Source organism: Helobdella robusta (assembly GCF_000326865.2).
Source record: "Helobdella robusta unplaced genomic scaffold HELROscaffold_10, whole genome shotgun sequence".
Lineage (NCBI taxonomy): Eukaryota > Metazoa > Annelida > Clitellata > Rhynchobdellida > Glossiphoniidae > Helobdella > Helobdella robusta.
This window is the reverse complement of record NW_008703571.1, coordinates 475,005-497,095: the sequence shown is the minus strand read 5'-3', so window position 1 is coordinate 497,095 and position 22,091 is coordinate 475,005. Positions and strand designations below refer to the sequence as shown.

The following is a 22,091-nucleotide window of genomic DNA, read 5'->3' as shown; positions in this document are numbered from 1 at the left end:
CAATCTATCATTGCCGCATTTTTCTTAGTTGGAAGGATGATTTTTATATTAAATTTTCTAACGTAAAAACTTTTTTTGATTACTCAAAAAACGTTAATGAAAGCAACTGATATAATTAATTAATTAATTAATTGATGGGTTAGTTATTATAGTTAATGAATCTATTTATTTATAATTAATAATAACGATTGTTATTATTGACGCATTTTATATGAATTGTTTCGTTCAAACAATGCATTTTAGATTGAAAAAAAAAATGATTTGCAACATATGGAAATTTCATAATATTATTCACATATAATTTATCTCATTTGTCATGAGCATATTACCTTACCTGTTCTTTCTACCATAAAATCAAATGTCCGTGCATTCGCTTTTAAACTCGTTATTGTGTGCGTGCGTGCGTGTGTGTGCGTGCGTGTAGATATATATTATAGGTATTATTAACTCTACATGGTCGTTTTAGTTTGTTACTTGAAAATTTAATTTTTTTATGTGGACTGTATTATAACAAACAAAAAAGTATAGGTCATTAACACACACACACATATATATCTATGTATATATATATATATATATATATATATATATATATATATATATATATATAATAGAATTGAATTAACTGCTTTTTCATATCTAGTCTTTGGATATCATTGATAATTTTTTAAATACATACTCGTTTCGATATATTTTATTTCTGTACTAAATTAGTTAATATTTTCACATTACATTTATTAAGATTGATTTTATTTAAAATTCTTTACATGTGTGTGTGTGTGTGTTTATGTACGTGTTATACTTGTTACATATATATATATATATATATATATATATATATATATATATATATATATATATATATATATATATATAATTTCTTAATTTAGTTGATAAAAATCTACTAAGACAAATTAAAAAGTTCTAATATATAAGTTGATAAACACCAATAAATCGGTGGAATTTATTACTTATTTTCAAGAATTTGGTCTTCTACCAGCATATATATATATATATATATATATATATATATATATATATATATATATAGAGAGAGAGAGAGAGAGAGAGAGAGAGATATGTATCAATGAAATTTATTTCAATTTTAGATTGTATCAATGAAATTTATTTCGTTTTTGTCATTTTATTTATTTTTTACGTTATATACTTAGTTCATTCAATTATAAATCCATTGAAATTTGTATAAAAAATTATGCCAAATGTAAGAAAAAAATCTATGTTGATAGCTATGGGGATAATTTATGCTTATTGATTAGAGTTTGCTTGGTGTAAAGTTTCTAACATTCAGACCATAGTGTGTATTGATTGGGAACTTGTATAATGTGGCTATAAAAATCCATTTATATTACGTATTAGATTCGGTGTTAATTTAAATTCAATTATTTAGCGTATTCGCGCTTTTGTCTGTTCTAAGTGTCAATAAATTCATAATTTCGAGGAGATTTTTTGTCTTTTGTATTAAACGACGAAACGTAACTGAAAAGTTTCAGAACGACAAATAAAAATTTTCAACTACACAACAAATAATCAAACTAAAATATTCTATTCAGAGCACGTTGTCAGCAGCGAACCTTCGAACATTAAAAAATGTTACGCGAATCGTCCCGCCCTACACACAGCAAATTTACTTCCTCCTATCTTTTCCAGAAAAAGTTCCAGATGGCGCCTGTGAGCGACAAAACTGCGGCCAACGAGTAGGCAGCAATGACCAGACTATCTTGGGGCGAGTCGGTGTTTGTGTATGCCACTCGAAAACCGATCGTTAAGAATATCGCCACCACTGTAGAAATATCGTTAACAAATTTTTATCGAAATATAATCAGTAATTGTTAGATTGATTCGTTTTAAATTTTAACAATCCATTCACGAAATTTTACCAGCGCTGATGCAGAAAGCCAGATTAGCCATGGTGTACCAGAAATTTTTGGTGACAACCTGGACAATCAGCCAGGAAATGAACAGCATGACCATAGCCAGCCACTGCAAACCGAGCAAGCTTAAATTCTCCAACTCCGTGCCATGATTCAGCTGCAGTGAGCCAGCCTTCGACGTGGCAGCTACCAGGAACAGCTGGAATGCTAAGCCGGATAAAAACTTGACGATTTTTATCGTATCGCCACTCATTTCGATTGGCTCCTGTTGTTAGCTGCTAACATAGCTTTCATATTTGACTCATCTTCTAATACCACAACTGAAAATTTACTGTTGTAACGACAAAATGAGAGATTAATACAATTCCTTTTTTGAAATCTCTTTTTATCAAACTGTTTTTCAATCGCGAGAATTCTATTATTTGAAAAGAACGAATATTAGTTTGGTTGAACAAACATCGTGACGTTGCCGGTGATGCGCGTTCGACTCGTTCGGTAAAATTTAACAACCGAACAAAACGAAGATCATGCGGTCATTCATCAGCAAGGCAGGATCAAACTCCATACGCCACTGCGAAAACAATTCGAAATTTTCCACGTATAATGTTTCAAATCTTTAATGTTCGTTCATTAAAAAAAGTTGAAATCCCTTCGGAATAGGTTTCACACTATTTCCACCATTGATGAAATATAGCACGATCTTCTACACAAAACAAAAAAGCTGATGTACGAAAATCATCGACTTGAAATCGAAAATCTTTTCTATTCAATCTATATATATATATATATATATATATATATATATATATATATATATATATATATATATATATGCATACATGCTTCTTGATGTGCATTCCACCTAGCAGCAGACTCCAAATTTTGCCGGATCATCATCAATTTTGAAAATACAGAGCCTTGTTTTGGAAACACGACCACTACGATCAAATACCAACTGATAATATAAGTAAAAAATGTGCATCCAATCAATCTAGAAACATTAATTTCATGTAAATATTGCTATTTTCGTATCAAAAACTAACTAAATAAACTATTTACGTAGTGTTAATTTCCGTACTAATTACACTTGAGACGCAATATAATAAATATATCAAATAAATACCAAGTAAAATACATTGTATACCGCATAGACACCGTATAATACCATGGTATAATAAAGATACCATTGCGAGCCAACGCAATTGTTTTTATTCAGTCTAGTTTAGTAAGAATAGCATGTAATTTTTTTGAAAAAATTATATTATTTGGTAACTACAAATTTATTAAAAATATATAGAAGATAAAATCACACGTATATAAACACGCTCATACGCATATACAGACGCAAACACGCACAAGTATGTATATACATACGCATACACAAACACATATACAATAGGTAGATATATATTTATATATATTTACAAAGTTTTTACCATAGTAATAATGTATTATTGCTATATATATAGTGATAGATAGACAACATAGCATGTACGTACGTTTAACAAATAATACAATGTAATTAATATACAAAAAATAAAATACAAACACAGAATTTATTAATATAAACAAAGGAAAAAGAGTTTTTTTGAAAAAAATTTAAAAGAAAAAATCGCGCGTAGCAAAGAAAAATAAATAAAAACAAAAGATGAATATATATGTTATAAATAAATGTACGAATTGTATAGGTATATGTGTTTGTGTTTGTGCGCGTGTGTGTGCGTGTGTGTGCGTTTGTTTAATACAAATAAATAATATAGAAACGTTACTGTATTAATAAGCATTGTATATTCAACGGTGAGAAAGGACTCAGCCTGGCAGACAGAAATAATTCTCATAAGAAAATAAACAGCCAAACTTAACATTAAACCATCGCTAAGTACTATTATTATTAATATTATTATAATTATAGTTAATATAATTATTATTATTTTTATTATTGTCTGGTAATTATTATCACGCCACATAGGACAGCACCATAGCATAATAACTCGCTAATGGCAATTACATGTCAATTATAAATTTGTAAACTTATGTGACTGTATGTGTGTATGTGTGTGTACAATATGTATCAATACACATACACATATTATACACATACATACACGCGCGTATTCGTATGTTTATTGTGTATTATACACAAATATGGCATAAATACGGCATCTCATTGAAAAATGATTGATACACAAGATAAAAAGAAAAATGTATATGAATGTATGTATGTTTGTATGCATGTATGCAACTATTTATGGAAGTATGCATGTATGTATGTATGTTTGTTTGTTTGTATGTTTGTAAACATGTATGTTTGTATACATGTATGTTTGTATACATGTATGTTTGTACACATGTATGTTTGTACACATGTACGTACGTTTGCAAGTACGTATGCATGAAAACATCACACATCATGGGTGTTTGTTTACAAGTCAGTAATCGGCGGTTGCATTTGCATTGCAATTAAAATAAATCATAATAAACACTTTTTCGGGTTTTGCCTGTGCCTATGTATGTATGTAAATATGTGTGTGCGTGTGTGTGTGTATCTATCTATGTTTGCTGGTCTGTATGTTTGTTTATATGTATGTACGTATGTGTGTGTGTGTGTGTGTGTCAATGCATGCTGACGCATTTAAACACATTTCATTCTTCAAGATTTAAAACCATATGCCAAAACAACATTAACAAAAGTAATATAAATAGTAAAATCTTTCTTCATCAACGTTACTTAGTGTACCAATCACATCAGTAGTAGTAGTAGTAGTAACAGTTAAGCAGTAATAAAAGTAGTAAGAATAATACTGACTATTAAGCATGTAGTTTATAATATTATTTACAGTAACTGTAATAATGATGGTAGTATTATTAATTATAAATATAGAGACGCACCAAGTTATCGGTCGAAATTTGGCATTCGGCAGCGGTCATTACATAACTTGTTTGAATTCCAGAACAATAATTTTTGATTATTATTATCATTATTATTATATTTGCGGAAAATTTATTTCGGCCATTTTGACCAACATCTGAATTTGAACAAGATCCAGCTAGCCAACTGTTTTCCTCAACGACTTGTCTTTCATTCTATAAAGACATATTTGTCTAAAATTGCGGGTTTTTGGTACTCAAACCTCGGCTCCGGTCAAACAGTGGACCGACTAACTAACTATTCGGTGCATCTCTGATGATAATAATAATAATAATAATAACAATAATAATAATAATAATAATCATCATAAAAATAATAACGATGGTAATAATACCGAATACTGATTTTGTATGGAGTCATAAAATCAAAAAACAACAAAACGATAATAATAATAAGGTACATAACATAAATTAAGTTAATTAAATTGAATCAAATTAAATAATAATTAAAAATGAATGAACGAAAGAAAGAAGCAATAAAAAATGAAAGAAAGAAAGAACGAATGAACGAAGAAATGAATACATCATTGCATTGTAGGATCATTAGAGGCACTCAAGTGATGAGCAGAATCATCATCATCATCACCACAAAAATCATCACCACCACAACCATAAATATTACAGAAAACGACATTATCATCATCATTATCAATACTCTTATCATCATCATCATGGTCATCATCATGGTCATTATCTAATCATCGTCATCTTCACCAAAATAATAATAAAAACAACAATAATATAATATTATCATTAAATTTAATTATAGCTAATTGCTGTCAACTTAATGTATTTTCACAAGCAATATAACATAAACATATATTAAGACATATATATGTATATATTAAGTTTATAACTTACATACTATAATATAAACATATATATCGCACTATATGTATATATATATATATATATTATATATAAATTATATGTATTATATATTTAGTCAGATAGATAGACAGAAAGGTTAACTAAACATTGGAAAAAAATAAAAAACATACGAATGTGTGTGTGTGTTTGCGCGTGTGTGTGTTTAAATGTGTGTCTGTGCGCGCATGCGTGTGTGTGCGTGCGTGCAAGCGTGTATGCTTGGTTTGAACATGATGCGAAAATTGTAATAAAATAGTTACAGTAGAAATCGCTCCCAGATTTTATTATTGCCAAATAGAAGGGTTGAAAGAGAGAAAAAAAGTAAGTACATTGTATATCTGAATGTATACACGCGCGAGTGTGCATGTGTGTCTGTGTGTGTGTGTGTCTGTGTATGAAAATAAAAATAGATGAAAACATGAAAACACATGGATAAAACTGAAAAATATTACAAAAAAAATACAAATTGAGATAGTATACAAATTTTAAAAAACATTGTATTAGTAGTAGTTGAATTGTTAGTATTATCACTATTAGTAGTAGTAGTAGTAGTAGTAATAGTAGTAGTAATATTACCAGCAGCAGCAGTAATAGTATCATAATTTAAAAAATGCAAAGTAAGTAGAATCACTGAAGTCAGATACTGATTGAAAAATCAAGAAAACAAAAACAATACAATACAGATACCAAATACAAAACATACAATACAATATATACAATACAAAACAATACATAACGAATTTATACAAAACAATACTGTTGTATTAGTCTCCTTAATCATACATGATTGAAAAATAGGAAGAAAAAGAATACATAAATCCCATAAAAATTTTTTTTTCTGTATTGCGGTATGTTGAAAGAAGAAAAGAAATAGAAATAATAGCAACAATAACAATAATAATGATGTAATAATATAAATAACAAATAATAATAACAAATAATAATAATAACTTATGTATGAACACATGTCAAGTATATTAGCATTGCTGGTAACGCAGTCAGTTATATGCTAGTGAACTTTTTATGTGAATAAATAAATGAATAAACAAATAATAATAATAATAATAATATTAATAAACAGAATAATGATAAAAACAAATCAATAATAGTTATAATTAAAAGCATATGTGTTAACAATCTTCTCTAGAACAACGTAAATACATCAGGCAGAGAATTTGAAAAACTGCAAATAATACATATAATAATAATAATAATAATAACAACAACAACAACAACAACAAGAATAATAATAAACAAATAACCTAAAAAAAATAGTTTTTATGAGAACAAACGTTAAAAAATAATGGAAAAACGCTCATCCTAAGATATTTCATTAGCACAAACACAAACACGCACACGCACACAGACACAGACAAACAAAACAAACCATAATATATATATATGTATATATATATATATATATATATATATATATATATATATATATGCGTGTGTGTATATATGTGTTTTTTGTTTGTGTATATGCATATGCTTAAATATGTGAGCTGTGAGCATGTCTATATGTGCATTTTGTAAGTCTTATATATTTATACAGTAATAAATAGTAAAATATGTACACACACGCACGCACACATACAGATATACACACATATACACACAGATACACACATATACACGCACACATACGTGTACCCACATAGTTTTTTCAAGTCATTTTCATGTTAACGTTTAAAGAAAACATAACACATAGTAATTTGGTAACAAACAGTCATTGATGGACAGCGAACATGCAGAAGTTGGCATACTTGCATTTTTATCATCAGCACCAATGGTTACAATTTTTCTGAAATAATTATTGCTTTATCTGCTTCAATAGATGCATGCTGGCTTGTGAGAAATTTGTTATATGCAATTAGAAAGAAAGTAACTGTTGCAAGGAAGATAAACGAAAAAAAAAAATGAAATATTGAATGAACAAATTAGTGAATGAATAAATTATAAGAATGGGGGAATGAATGGATAGATTGATGGACGGATGGATGGATAAGTAAATGAATGAATGAATGAATAAATGAATGAATGAATGAACAAATGAATGAACAAACTTTAAAACTTAATATACACATAAGAGCAAACCCTGATTGTAAAATTTGAGGATAACCAATCAGAAATAACACTGAAATTTGCTAAGAATTCCAGGCCAATACAAAGATGACAGACAGTAAAACAAACACACGCACAGACACACAGAAAATGCAACAAAAATATTTTTTCCAATAGAAAATTATTTTTTTTGGCTTTGATTGATTTTTATTTTAAACTGGGCTAACCACTTCTTAAGAAATTCTGACGACATAAACCTGGGGTAAGAGTCTTTGGCCATGAGGGCCTGTATTCTGTATTGAGCATCTTCAAATGTCTTCTTGTCCGGCTTTGATATCCGTTTGTACACCTCATCTCGAGTTTTGGAGTCTAAGTTTATCTGGGCAGAAAAAAGAATAAGATGTATAAATAGATTTTAATTGATTTGAAAATCTTAAAGATTGGTAAAGTGAGAATAATAATGTAGCAAGAAGAAAAGTGACCAGCACATAACAAAATGACCACTACACATACAAATTTACTACCATCAACCACATGACAAACTGACCACCACACATAAAGATAAGCAGCACCATCACGAACCACTACATACTTCTCTAGGTGCTTGTATGGCAACATAATCAGCAAATATTTGTTGGGACTGCTGAGCTAGTTCATGAGTTGGGCAAGTTTTGTACTGTTCACAGGCAATCCAAAATTCTAGATTCTCCTCACTGAACTCCAGTCGTAAATATTCTCGAAAAAGATCTAGGCCGGCTTGAAAAAATTTTCAATTTAACCAATTTAATTAAATAAAACATTTGAAAATTAGTGTAATTTAAAATATTAATAAAAAACTTAAGTTAAAGAAGAATAAAAAAATCACTTTTATCATGGAGGAGATTGTCAAAAGATTGAAACCAAAGAGAAACCATCTCAGCAGATGGTTTTGAAGGTTTTGCAGTGCTGTCTCTGTTTGTGTTATAGTTGCTAGTACCTCCTTTATTAGTATTAGTGCTACTGCAACAACTGTTGTTGTTGTTGTTTGTGGTGGTAGTGTTGTTGTTGATGCTGCCAGTACTGTTGGATAGTGAAGAAGATGAGGAAGCAGTTGGCAGCTGGAGTGAATTTGTGGCACTGCCATTGTTGTTTTGGCTGCTGTTACTGCCACCGCTGTGACGCAACACTGAGAATCTTTCCTTGATACCTTGGGTTCTTTGTAATGAATTTATTTTAATTATTATTTAATTGAACGACGAATGAAATATAAAAATAATAATAAATGAAATGAAACTGAGATCAGGAAACAAAAAAGTACTAACATGGTTTTTTTCTTTGTTGAGCTTTGGGAACTTGAATCCATGAAAAATAATATTCAAAAAATTATTTTGAAAAAATTAACAACAAAAATGTGATTATATAATTTTTTGATAAGTTATTTAATCATGTTTCAGATAAAATCCGACAAATTTTAAGAGGCTGGAAATGTTATTTTAACGTTAGCAAAGTCAAAACGGCAAGAAATTAATCCAGGAAACTTTTTATACAATAGGTGCCATAAAATAAACCTTTGAAATTTTACATACTTGTACAAATTATTATACTATATAGAATCCAAATGCAGTAACAAGCATATTTGATGAAAAATAGACTACAAGACATACGAATAAATTAATTTTGCTTAAACTACATTTAAAAATAGCATAGAATTGGATTTAAACTGGGATTGTTTTTATTGTATCGTATTCTTCCTATCAAAAGCTCTACGTAGAGGCAACAACAAATTAATATTAGTCACACTTTCCTTACATTATACATATATTATACAAAAAAATCATCAAATACAAATAGCAAGTAATATTGATAGCAAGTAACTATTTGACATAAATACTTCCAATTTCACGTTTAGTTCAGATGCTATAGTTCAATTTCTTTAAAAAAATATTTCAAGTAGAATAGAATTTTATGTGAAGATCGTAAATTAATTTGAATTATTCTCACTATAGTATTTAAAATTTACTTACCCCATGTTAAAATGTATTTTGACAGCCAGTTATAACAAACGTGTTTCATTATATATCTTTCTAAAATTTAAAATGAATTACTGTTAAGAATACAAAGTTCGGGCTATATATATATATTTGTCATATATATGTAGTTTAGCGTGCAGATGGTAAATAATGCATGGTAGATATCTTTTTTCTATGTGATTCAATGCATTTACGTAACAAACACAAACAAATTCTAACGCTAAATTTATATTTATGATCCAATATATATATATATAATTATATATAAATATATAATTATATATGATATTTATATATTTATTAAATAAAATTAAAGTTTAACATCAATCTAATTTCGAGTGTCATAGTAATCGTATTGCGAAACAATATTCCAAGGAAGACCATGGCAGGAATTTTCACTCCAACGAACCAGAAAAGATTGACAAACGTGGCTGTTGTGAGATTAAAGAAGGGTGGAAAACGTTTCGAAATCGCATGCTACCCCAACAAAGTGACGTCATGGAGAAGTAAAGTGTCGGTGATGCATTCTTTTCTGATGTTTATTTTCTGATGATTATCATTATTTATGTTATTATTATGTTTACTGGCTGTGGCAATAATATATTTTTGTAAAATTTTTGATTTAAAATTTTCAATATCATTTATATTTTTTGAAACGTCTTTTTAAATTGCAGAGAAACCGATATAAATGAAGTTTTACAAACAAACATGGTTTTCATGAATGTATCAAAAGGGCAGATGGCAAAGTCAGATGATCTAAAAGCTGCATTTGGCACAGATGACCAAAAAGAAATTTGCTTACAGGTTTTTAATCAAATTGTTATTACTAATAATTCATATGTCTTTTATAATTCATCTAATCTGACTATACTAAACTATATGTTTTAAAGATCTTGTCAAAAGGTGAGTTACAAGTTTCAGAAAAAGAGAGGAGTGCCAACATAGAATCATCCTTCAGAGACATAGCAACAGTAGTGGCTGACAAATGCATCAATCCAGACACGAACAGACCTTACCCTGTTACTCTCATAGAAAGAACATTGAAAGACATTCACTTTTCTGTCAAACCCAACAAAAACTCTAAACAACAAGTAAATTTCTCTGCTTTCCTTACTAATATTCTTCTGAATTGTTCACTTAATAGTGAAGCTTAATTTATATACATCTTTGATAAAATGATTTTTATGTATTGAATGCTTAGAATTTTTTATAAGTATATTAACTTGAGTTGAATGTGTCATTTCTCAAGGCATTAGAAGCAATCAAGCTGCTCATGGCTTCAGGAAATATAAAAATTCAAAGAGCTCAAATGAGGCTAAAAGTCCATGTCCCAGGTTTGTGTCAATAATCATCTGCTGATTTTTAGTTCGTTAAAAATGTTCATTTAAAAAAATAGGAAATAATTATTTGAAAATGACTTATTTAATCAGTTGTTGCATGCTGCTTTTGCTTTTATCTTTTCTTTAATACTCCACACTGTGTTACTTAGTCAGTTACTTTCAGGTAGCAATTTGTAGCAAATGCAATGATTTGTTTTGTGCATTTTCGGCATTACAATGTTATTTTGTAAACACTTCAACCATTTCACAGCTAAAGATGGTAAGAAAGTTAGAGAGAAGATAAGAAAGTTGGCTTCAAAAATTGAAGAGGATGCATTCGATGATGATCTCCACATGGTAAGTTAATGAGTCAACTACTCTATTCAATCAAATTAACTGAATCAATTGAAAGATGTTTACGCAAAACTATTTTGTGTTATTGTAATATATAGTTCATCTGTTGATGAAACTATTTGTGCACCTGCCTGTTTAAGGTCTACCTACCTATTACACTGTACCAACGTTCAGAGGAATCAAAGACTTTATGATCACATGCCAAACGACGCATGTTTCGTTTACAATGCATGTGATAGGCGAGGATATCTTTTGCCGTATTCAAACCCGGTCACTGCATAATGGGACCAGGCAACCTTAACCATTAGGCCATAACGTGGCAAATTGTCATGTAACGACTTTTACTCGGTGCCCGTAATGTGCATTGATGTGATCTGCTTTACTTGCATTTCAAGGTCTTCCTCGTCGATCCCGGAGCGTTTCGTGAAGTTAGTAACGTCGTTTCAACTGACTCCAAAGGCAAGGGTTCTGTGGAAGTTGTCAATCTGAAGACTGTGAAAGATGACGAGGAAAAGATTGAATGACTTTTTTTAAACGTTTTTCATATTTGCTTTATTTTTCTTGTTTACGACATTGAGTCTCTTTTTATTTAATAAATTTTATTAACATTTTCGCCTTAATTCTGCGTCGGCTTTTGTCTACAACTTAGTGGCGTTAGGCGATTTTGAAAATTATTTTTAGAACCTTTCGGTTCCAAACGAAATTAAATCGAATAAGCTTGTTTTAAACACTCTACTAAATGTAGTTTCGTGTACATTTTCATTGCATATGATATGACGATGTCTGTGCATATCGTGGTTCGTGTGACGAGCGAATGAATTATTTTATTTTGTTTTTATAAAATGGAGAAAAATATGGTTGTTTTAGGCGGACACAATTTACCTGTAGAAGATGATGTTAATCAAAATGATGGGGACGTCGGCAGGACGGCCAGTTCAAAGTCAGGAAGTTTGAGTCTGCCGAGATACATCAAGGAAAGTAGAGAGGTTGACGTTAGTGACGTCAACGACGTCGACAACCAGATGGACGCATCGGAAAATTTCAATTTTGCTAATCGAAAAGTCGATTCGTTGCCCGAAAATTTCTCCATGCATTCATACAATGCTTCATCCATGGAGGGAAAACTAAAAGCAAAGAAAGTGTTCAAATCCGTTGGCTCCTTCATTCAGAGAGTCGCACGCCAGTTGTCGTCTGCTGCTTCTAACGGAGTCAAAATAAAACTCACTTCAAAAAGTTCCTCTTCATCTGCCAGCAACTCTTCCTCAGGAACCACTGACCAATTGACATTGGGTCGCAAGTCAGACAACAGTTCCAATGCCAGCAACAGCAACACGTTAGATAGATCCTTCACGGAATTGAACTGCAACAATGGTTACGTGAAGTTAAATGAAGTACCCGGCATAGTAGGCATTCAAAACCACGGCAACACCTGCTTCATGAATGCTGTGATACAATGCTTGAGCAACACAGAACCACTGTTGAGTTACTTCCTCTGTGAGCAGTACAAGGAGGACATCAAAAGAGCCAATAAGTATAATGCTAAGAGGTTTGGTACCAAGGGAGAACTCACTGAAAGCTTGGCCGTCCTACTCAAAAGTTTATGGATGAATCAGTTAGTGTAATTTATTTGATAGCTTAGTAAAGTTAATTTTAGGGTGTTTTAAGAATTTATTTTGTTCCATTTTTAATCAATTTAGTGATTTCTATTTATTATTATGTAGAATGACTTGTGAAATCTTCCTCATAAATAACAATTAGGTACACAGCGGACAAGTCAACTGATTTCAAGGCAATTGTCTCCAAATATGGCAGTCAGTACAGAGGAAACTTCCAACATGATGTTCAAGAGTTCCTCATCTGGCTCCTCGATAAGGTTCATGAAGATTTGAACATTGCCACCAAGAAGAAATACAGGGCCAACAAGGTTTGAAACTATTTCTTATTATGTTTTAATTTAAATTTGTTGAAAAGTTGTTTTTTTCAACTGTTTTGAAGTGAAATTTTTACTTTCTAGTTTAATCAATAACTTCCTCATCAATATTGCTTTTGTAATATAGATCCACATCACATCATAACAACAGCCAGCCAGTCAGCCAGCATCACCATGTTTATACATCAAATTTCACTGAGCACATTTGTCATGTTGCATAAATCAAACTGTCACCACCAATTCTTGTCACATCAACTGAAGCAACAATACATATCAATATACAAAAACACACACACAACCAAACAGAGTAGCATCGGTCGATGTGACGACGACGTAGCAGCAGAAGCAATGGCCAACCATTCGAGATGCAACAACAGTTTCATCCACGACCTCTTCCAAGCCATGTATCGATCCTCCCTGACCTGCCCTAGTTGCAGTCAGCAGAGCAACACTTTTGATCCTTTCCTCTCTGTCTCGTTGCCCATTCCTCGCACATCCCCGGTCCAATATGTCCTGGTCACATGCATCAAACGACGACGACGAACGAAAAAATCAAATATAGCAACACCGTGTGATGGTTTTCGTAATAACGACGTTAATAATAGCAGCATAGCTGATGTAAATAATGTTAATGTTGTTGGGCTTGGTGAGGGAGATAGATCTGAAAGAAAGAGGAGGAAGCTAAAATGGAGAACACGAAGAAAGGGTGTCGGTCTGGATAGAGGTCACACCGTCAGGGATTTGAAAAATGCCCTGGTTGATAGTAGCAACCAGAATAAAAAATGCAATAACAAAAATAATAATATGAATAATAATAATATGAATACAAATTTCATTGCCTATTGTAAAGTTGCTGCTGATGATGATGACGATGAAGAGGACGATGATGATGATGATTTTAAATTTCACTGCAGTACTGATAAAGTGAGTTTTTGTTGTTCAGATGAATGGAAAAAAAATTGTTCTTTGTAAATTGATTTATTAGTTAGATCTATATTTTTAACCTTTTAATCACGTGATGTAGCTGCTAATTATAGAATCAAGAGGAAACGGGGATTTCCAGATTTTGGAGGATTACAAACTGCTCAGCGACCCGATAAACAATGAAAAGATTTATGCCATTCAAATTCCAGATAGACAGATTTGCTTTCAACAACGACGGCAACGTCAACTACAACAACAACAAAATCATCCACATCTACAACAACACCAGCAACAACAATCACAATCTATCTCAAACGACCCTGCAGATGTCAATCAAAATATGCTAATTAGCTGTCACTCAACTAACTCCGCTTCCACCACGTTGTCACCTAATAATCTCAACACCAAAGATACAAATGAAATCATCACCAGGAATAGCAATAACAACAACAACAACAATAATAATAACAGCAGTAATTATTATAACAACAATACAGTACAAAATGTCACAGAGCAAAACAACATTAATCATAGTAATTACAATGGCGTTGTTGATGTTAGCAGTGACAACAACAACAACGCCTACATCAACAACAACAATAATAGAAGTAATAATGACTACGATAACAATGAGAATAATTCTGATTACATTAAAAGTAATAATGCTAGTAAGAATGACAAAGTTCCTACGGATAATAAAATAAATGATGAGGAAGATGATTATGGTGGTGGTGATTCTGCTCTTGATAATTCAACCCTGATTGTACTAATACATCAGTTATGCTCTGACGGTGATAAGGATGTGAAGTTAGTTTGATATTCTGCATTCAATATTTTAACTTTATACAAGTTTATGTGTATAGAAATTTACTACCTAATTATTAAAATTGTAGGTGTAGTATCCCTTATGTGATAGAGGTTTCAAATCTGATGACCTGTCGACAATTGGACTCGTACATCAGGAATTCGATTGGGGCCATTGAGGGTGATGATGGTGATGATGATGTTATTTATGATGATGATGATGTCATTGAAGATCATCATCATCATGGCTTCAAGGTTTTTTTTTGTTTTTTGGTGTGTTTTGTTTGTTTGTTTGTTGTTAGATTAAAATGTCTTCGTTGGTTTATATGACGTTTGATTCATTCATTCAATATATCCGTCATTCAGTCACTCCAGTTAGACAATCAAGTCAATCAATCTTTCAATCAGTCAATTATTTCTATGGCTACTGATATAACTGATAAATTTTTTAATGAAAATTATCTTAATTAATTAATTAATAGGTTGATTGGTTGGTTGACTGACTAACTGTTTGAATGAATGAATTAATGAATGAATGAACGAATGAATGAGTTGCTGATTGACCAATTTAACGACTAATAATTGATTGATCTTTTTATAATTAAAATTTAATTCAGATGAATTATGAAATCACCTTGGATAACAATGTAATACAACTAAAAGGTGAAAAACAAAATACAACTACTACGACTACTACTACTACCGCTGCTACTACTACTGCTACTGTTGAAGCCAGTGACGTCATTGATGACGTTGACAACGACGTCAATGTGATCCAACCTTTTATAAATGAACAAATAAAACGGTGAGGAAATTTAAAATTTTAAAAATTTATTTTCAATCAATTGAGTCGCTTTTTTATTTATTTATTTGTTTGTTTTATGCTTCTTTGCTTTTTTATTTTGCTACATACTTTGTTTTAAAGATCTTTGTATTACTCCCTGAATGCTGGCATCTCTCCGATTTTGAAGTTGCTGGTCAAATGGTACAACCCTCTCCCTTCTCCTCATTGGTCAGTGGAATTTCGATTGGTTGATTGATATTTAGTATTTAGTTTAGTACTTTCAGTCAGTTTATTGACTAACGCATCTGAGGTTAAAACATTGACTCAATAATGGTTTGTAATAAACAACACATCAGAAACTTGACTGATCTGTTTAACTTTTTCACGTTAAAGTTTTTTATAATTAATTTCATTTCGAAGCATCCTACTGCAAGAAAACGTGAAAGATGACGAAAGTGTGGCCGAAGTGAAGTCGCTGCAGATGCATTCGAACCTGGGAACACTGGATGAGTGCTTTCAGGTCTACACCCAAGAAGAAAAGGTGTTTTTATTGTTATTATTAATATTATTGTTGTTGTTGTTATTGTTACTATTTTTGTTATTGTTGCTATTATTAATGTCATTATTTTTTATTTTTTGTTGACAATACCAATGTGATAATATATAATATGATTTGTATAAGGACTGAAAAACAACGTTTGTTATTTCCTGTCATTGAATAGTTTAGAGTGTGTGCGTGTGTGTGTACGTGTGCGTGTGTTTGTTGGTGTGTTTGTACGAGTATGTATGTGTGTGTGTGTGTGTTAGTTGGTGTGTATGTATGTGTGTGTGTGTGTGTGTGTGTGAGTTGGTGTGTACGTGTATGTATGTGTGTGTGTGTGTGCCTGTTTGTGTACGTGTTTATACAGGGTTTTATATTTACATATATTTTCATAGACATCTGTATGTATATGTGCATTTTTACGTTTTGATGTATTTTATTATGCTCAGATGAGTGAATGAATGAAAGGTAATTAATTAATTAATTAATTATGATAGTAAATTAATGATTGTAAATAGGATAAATTATAACGAATAATTAACTAATTAAGTATAATAATTATATGATTACGTTGTGTTTTTGTAACACATGATTTTAGGACTATACCATTAGTTAGTTCATGCGATAGAAAAAGGAAGAATAATAATAATAATTACATTAATAATGATGACGTATTATGGTGATTGCAGTTAACCAACTGGTTAATTGACCAACCAACTTATTTACATGTGAATAGAATGGTGCTACTGTTATAAAATAGATAGAAAATATAAAATATATATATAAAATATAAATATAAAATAAAATATTTAAAATAATATAATATAATAATAAATGTTATAATTATATTGCCAGCTGAGTGGTGAGGATGCTTGGCACTGTCCAAATTGTAGGGCCTTCCAGCAGGGCACTACCAAAAGTCTCACCCTTTGGTCACTTCCCGAAATTTTGGTCATTCATCTTAAAAGGTTTAGGCAGGTTTGTATATCTGCTTGCTCGTCTGTATGTTTTTGTATTTGTGTTTGTTTCTCTGTTTCTACGCGTGTGTGTGTGTTCACGTTTGTATCTGTGTGTATCTATGCTTTTCCATCTGGGAGTACTAACAAACATGTTGAGATTGTTATTATTATTTTTTTTTTGGTAAGTACAAATTAATCTTGTTTGAACAGTGTGTGGTGATATTTAACAGAGATAAATAAAATGGATGAACATTTTTTATAGGACCACGAGCACCACAGCAAGTTGAACAACCTCATCATGTTTCCCATCACTGGACTCGACCTCAACTACCACATGCGCGCCACTAACGCAGCTACAATCTCGGCTACTTCCTCCATCTCTAACAGCTGGAATGCAGCTATGCTTCAGCAGCTCAAGGGAAAAAACCATCAACAAAACAACAGCTGGTTGTCGTGGAGGTTGAACGGGAAGGCGTCTGCCGATGATTCTGTCTATGATTTGTATGCTGTCTGCAATCACTATGGAGATATGCAGGGAGGGCATTATACAGGTTGGTAACAAGTGATTTAATTTTTCTACTGGAGAGCTTTTTATAATAAGTTTACATAAGTGTCGTTGGATGAGTCCTATTCAATCAGCATAACGTAGCTATGCATATGACTAATTTAACTTAGTTGAGTCTAAAATTTGGTGAAATAGCGAAGTAATAACGAAGGATCAATTATGAAAAAATGATGAACAGTAATGTTGAATATGTACTTTGTTGCAGCTTTCTGCAAGAACCCAGCCACTGGCATGTGGTGCCTCTTCAACGACAGCAAAGCCACACCAATAAAAGAGGAAGAAGTTGTCACTAGGTCTGCGTACCTCCTCTTCTACCAAAAAAGGGTGACCAATCACAATGAAGCAGCTGCTACTGCTGCTACTGCTGCTACTGCTGCTCCTGTTGTTGCTTCTAAGGATGATAATGTACAGCCATCATCATCATCATCTGTACAATTACGTAGTATTTCAATTCCTGTTTCCACGATAATAAACAAACCCTGGCTGAATGCATTGCTGACTGAGAGGCAGCAGCTTTGTCAAGCCGCATCGACGGCGACGACGACAGCCGCATCTCCGACCAATCAAGTCGAGAGTAAGAGGATATCAAGGGCTATAACGAGTCATTCATTGGATGATTTGCTGGATGGAGGTCTGTGATTCGTTGGTGATTCGAAACGATCTTTATCAATTTCTCATTATTTTTAACACGTTATGCTTTTAAATGCTTCAAATTTCACTTAACCTGTTGAAGAATTTAAAAAATTTCAAATTATTGTCTCTACATTTTTTTTATCAACCTATCCTATTCCACCCTCTTGAAAAAAAAACTAAAAATCAATCAGTCAATGTTCTAATCCCAACCCACAACCGACCAATCAGATTGCGACGACACGACGGACCACTATCTGGACGGGGTGCCGGTTTACACGACCTTGGATCCTCCGCCACGCATTCGAAAGCGAATCATCAAAACATCGATCGGGTCCACTGACTCCGTTCCCATGGCAACGGTTAACGATAATAGTAACAACAACAACAACAATAATAATAATAATAATAATTACAATAATAATAACAATAGTAATAGTAATAATAATGAGGGTTGTAATGGTATTAATGTTAATAATGTTACTCTCACCGATAACTATGATGGAGATGGTGAAAGATATGCTGATGACATCATAAGTAATGACGTCAGTGCGAATGATGAAGACGATGTGATGAACTTTGCTGAGGATGATGATAACGTTGGTGGTGGTGGTGGTGGCGGTGGTCGTGGCGACGTCGCTGGCGGTGGTCGCGGTGCCGTTGCTGGTACTACTAACGGTGGTAGTGGCGTCGTTGTGGCCACTAAGAGGGGGCTATTACACGCTAAGAATGATGGTAAAATGGTCATGAATTCTGTTGTTACTGGCCCAACAAATTGTAGTTCTGTAAACCTAAATAGCATCAACAGCGTTAACAACAACAACAACGACTTTGATGACGTCAGCAATGGAAGTAACGATATCAACGATGACATTAACAAAACGATGATTAACAAGGATGACATCAATTATTTCTACAAGCCTGTCAATGCTTGTTACCCTACTTCTGCTGCTGCTGCTTCTTCTGCTACTTCTCCTGCTGCTGCTGCAAATGATTACTCAGTAAATTGTGCTGTCATAAAGAGGAGATCAACCAGCAATTTCGTCGAGAATGATAAAAAAGTAACTAGTGACGTCATTTCAACGTCATCGTCAAATGATGAAGCTGGATTAGGTGTCGATGGGAGAAATCAGAATGTATTTTCGTCTGAATGTTTCCCTACTCTCTCGGTTAGAAAAGCAACTACAACAACTCTTCATTTTCCAAAGACAACTGCATATCTTGCAACATCAACTGCATACTTGATAACGTCAACAACATCAACTATAACAACAACAACAGCAGTAGTAGCAACAAATAATAGCCATTCAAAAGTATTAGACCCAACGATATTGCCAGCCGTTTCCACAGGAGTGTCACCATCCTTGTGTTCAACGCCAACAATCTCACCTTTTGTACCTGTATCATCTTCATTTATCACATCAACGTATACAAAAACAACAAACTCAGCAACAACGACAAAAACATTGATGACAACAACAACGACACAAGTATCAACAACAACTTTTAATTCATCACCAGCGCCTCGAATGATCCCAAAGAAGAGTCCCGTCAAATTGCCAATAAATAATGCACCAAAGTCGCCAGGCTTTGCCACTACTACTGCTGCTGCTGCTGCCGCCGCTACATCAGCCACCACAACATCAACGACAGCAATATTCACATCAACAACATCAACTCCAACAATAGCAACAACAACAACAGTTAACAACCAACAAAATGGTTCTTACAAAATCTCAGGTGTCAAAAATGTTGTTAAAAGTTTTGAGTATAAAAATTTCAGCAACAACAACAACGGCAGCAGTAGAGTGATTTCCCAACAAAGTTCACTTTTCAGCACTGCTTCAACGACAACTAGCACTACTAATTTCAGTGTTGTTGCTTCTAATAACAACAATAATAATAATAATATCAATATTTATAATAATAATAATAATTGGCGACAAAATTCAAAATTTAATAGTGGCAAATTACAAAAGCAACCACAACAGCCACAATGATGACGTCATCATCGACCACAGCCGCAACAAAAACGTCGTCGTCATCATCATCATCATCATCAGCTATAATGGCGTCAAAACGTTAATAACGATGACGTCAATAGATAGATAATTAAATGAATAATCTTAATGATTAATAGAATTGTTTAATTATATATACATATGCGTAAATTGTAAGATAGATAAGTAGTGAATTTGTTTTGTTGTTTCTGTATCCCCTTTCTATTATTTCAAATAAATATTTGTATCTTTTGTGAAATAGACAAAATAGTTAGAAAACATACACACACACATACACTGACACATATATACATATTGTTTGTAGATTGCTATTACTTTTTTTAAAAATTCCATCTGTAATAATAATATTTTTTTTCATTCGAAAATGAATCGTGCTTGCATATGTGTGTCTAAAATATATTGTGTGTGTTTGTGTGCGTGTGTGAGTGTGTGCGTGAGGAAAACATTCTTGCGGGAAATTAGTCAGATTAATATGCTTGATATTACATTAATTAAATTTGTTGAAATAGTTGAAGCTTTCTTTAAATCGAATGATAATGGTGATGATGATAATGATGGTTATTATTATCAGGTAATGATTATCGTGAAGGATGTTGGTGATGATGTCGACGATCATGTTAGAAATTTACAATGAGTTAATCTTTCCTTTTTTAATTCTTCCATTAGCTTTAATTCGTTTTGATCTTTCATTACAAAATTTTTTGTTACATTTTTTTACAGTAAGTTTTTGATAAACGACGATTAAGGCGCTGATAACTCCGATTATGGTTCTATTGTTTTTGGTGATTTATGGTTTTTGGTATCTAAAACGCCGGAAATTAATTTTTTTTAATCAGCTGATAGCGAAAGTAAAAATTTTTATTTTATTGCTTTTTAGGCCTCAAAATGACGTTTTGAATATGTTAAATTTGTAAAAAAAAAATAAACATAAGATAGAATTTTCAGAACGATTTTTATTCAAATTATTCATTAAAATTTTGATAACATTTTTCTATCAAGTAGTGCGTGAATTGCATTTACTCCTTTTTGTGATTTTCAATCATTTTTTATTTATTTTGGTTTAAAATGCTGAGAAACGTAATAAAAAAAACTATCCTACGCTAGAAATTTTGTAACTTTTATAAATTACTGCATTAATATATATATATATGTGTGTGTGTGTGTGTGTGTGTTTATATATATATATATATTTATTTATATAATATATATATTATATATATATATAATGATGGAATCTTAGTATGAGAATTGAAATATAGTACTTGAAATTAACATCGATTATGTCCTGAAATGTTTGCGTCAAATATAATATATTCACCTTAAATAATGCTGGGCCGATATTCAGGTTAATGATATATATATATATATATTTTTACAATATTCTATAAATTCTACCGAATGTTTGGCGTTAATATGTTTGTAGTTCGTTTTTTCGATTTTTCTCACTAAAGTTTTTTTTTGGTGAACGTTTAGTTTATTAAAATCAAAATAAACTTA

General features: G+C 31.8%; 5 protein-coding genes across 5 annotated transcripts; 3 read left to right on the top strand and 2 right to left on the bottom strand.

Moving 5' to 3' along the window:
• Positions 1-1,655: 1,655 nt before the first annotated feature.
• On the bottom strand, positions 1,656-2,145 carry HELRODRAFT_166518 (hypothetical protein; the record flags this gene model as incomplete). The annotated part of the gene is made up of 2 exons (XM_009011758.1): positions 1,656-1,801; positions 1,899-2,145. 2 exons carry the CDS (start codon positions 2,143-2,145, stop codon positions 1,656-1,658), a joined length of 393 nt encoding a protein of 130 aa, XP_009010006.1.
• Positions 2,146-7,935: 5,790 nt separating this feature from the next.
• Positions 7,936-8,698, bottom strand: HELRODRAFT_71510 (hypothetical protein; the record flags this gene model as incomplete). Its single annotated transcript, XM_009011757.1, has 3 exons — positions 7,936-8,133; positions 8,347-8,510; positions 8,620-8,698. Coding segments are annotated over 3 exons (441 nt in total), but the record flags the coding sequence as incomplete, so codon positions are not given.
• A 1,447-nt stretch (positions 8,699-10,145) lies between these two features.
• On the top strand, positions 10,146-11,960 carry HELRODRAFT_166516 (hypothetical protein; the record flags this gene model as incomplete). The annotated part of the gene is made up of 6 exons (XM_009011756.1): positions 10,146-10,276; positions 10,438-10,567; positions 10,654-10,854; positions 11,013-11,097; positions 11,354-11,439; positions 11,832-11,960. The coding sequence occupies 6 exons, from the start codon at positions 10,146-10,148 to the stop codon at positions 11,958-11,960; spliced, it is 762 nt and encodes a 253-aa protein (XP_009010004.1).
• An 873-nt stretch (positions 11,961-12,833) lies between these two features.
• HELRODRAFT_134485 (hypothetical protein) lies at positions 12,834-13,858 on the top strand (the record flags this gene model as incomplete). Its single annotated transcript, XM_009011755.1, has 3 exons — positions 12,834-13,054; positions 13,195-13,360; positions 13,628-13,858. Coding segments are annotated over 3 exons (618 nt in total), but the record flags the coding sequence as incomplete, so codon positions are not given.
• A 3,413-nt stretch (positions 13,859-17,271) lies between these two features.
• Positions 17,272-18,273, top strand: HELRODRAFT_145739 (hypothetical protein; the record flags this gene model as incomplete). The annotated part of the gene is made up of 3 exons (XM_009011754.1): positions 17,272-17,397; positions 17,641-17,929; positions 18,149-18,273. Coding segments are annotated over 3 exons (540 nt in total), but the record flags the coding sequence as incomplete, so codon positions are not given.
• Positions 18,274-22,091: the final 3,818 nt, after the last annotated feature.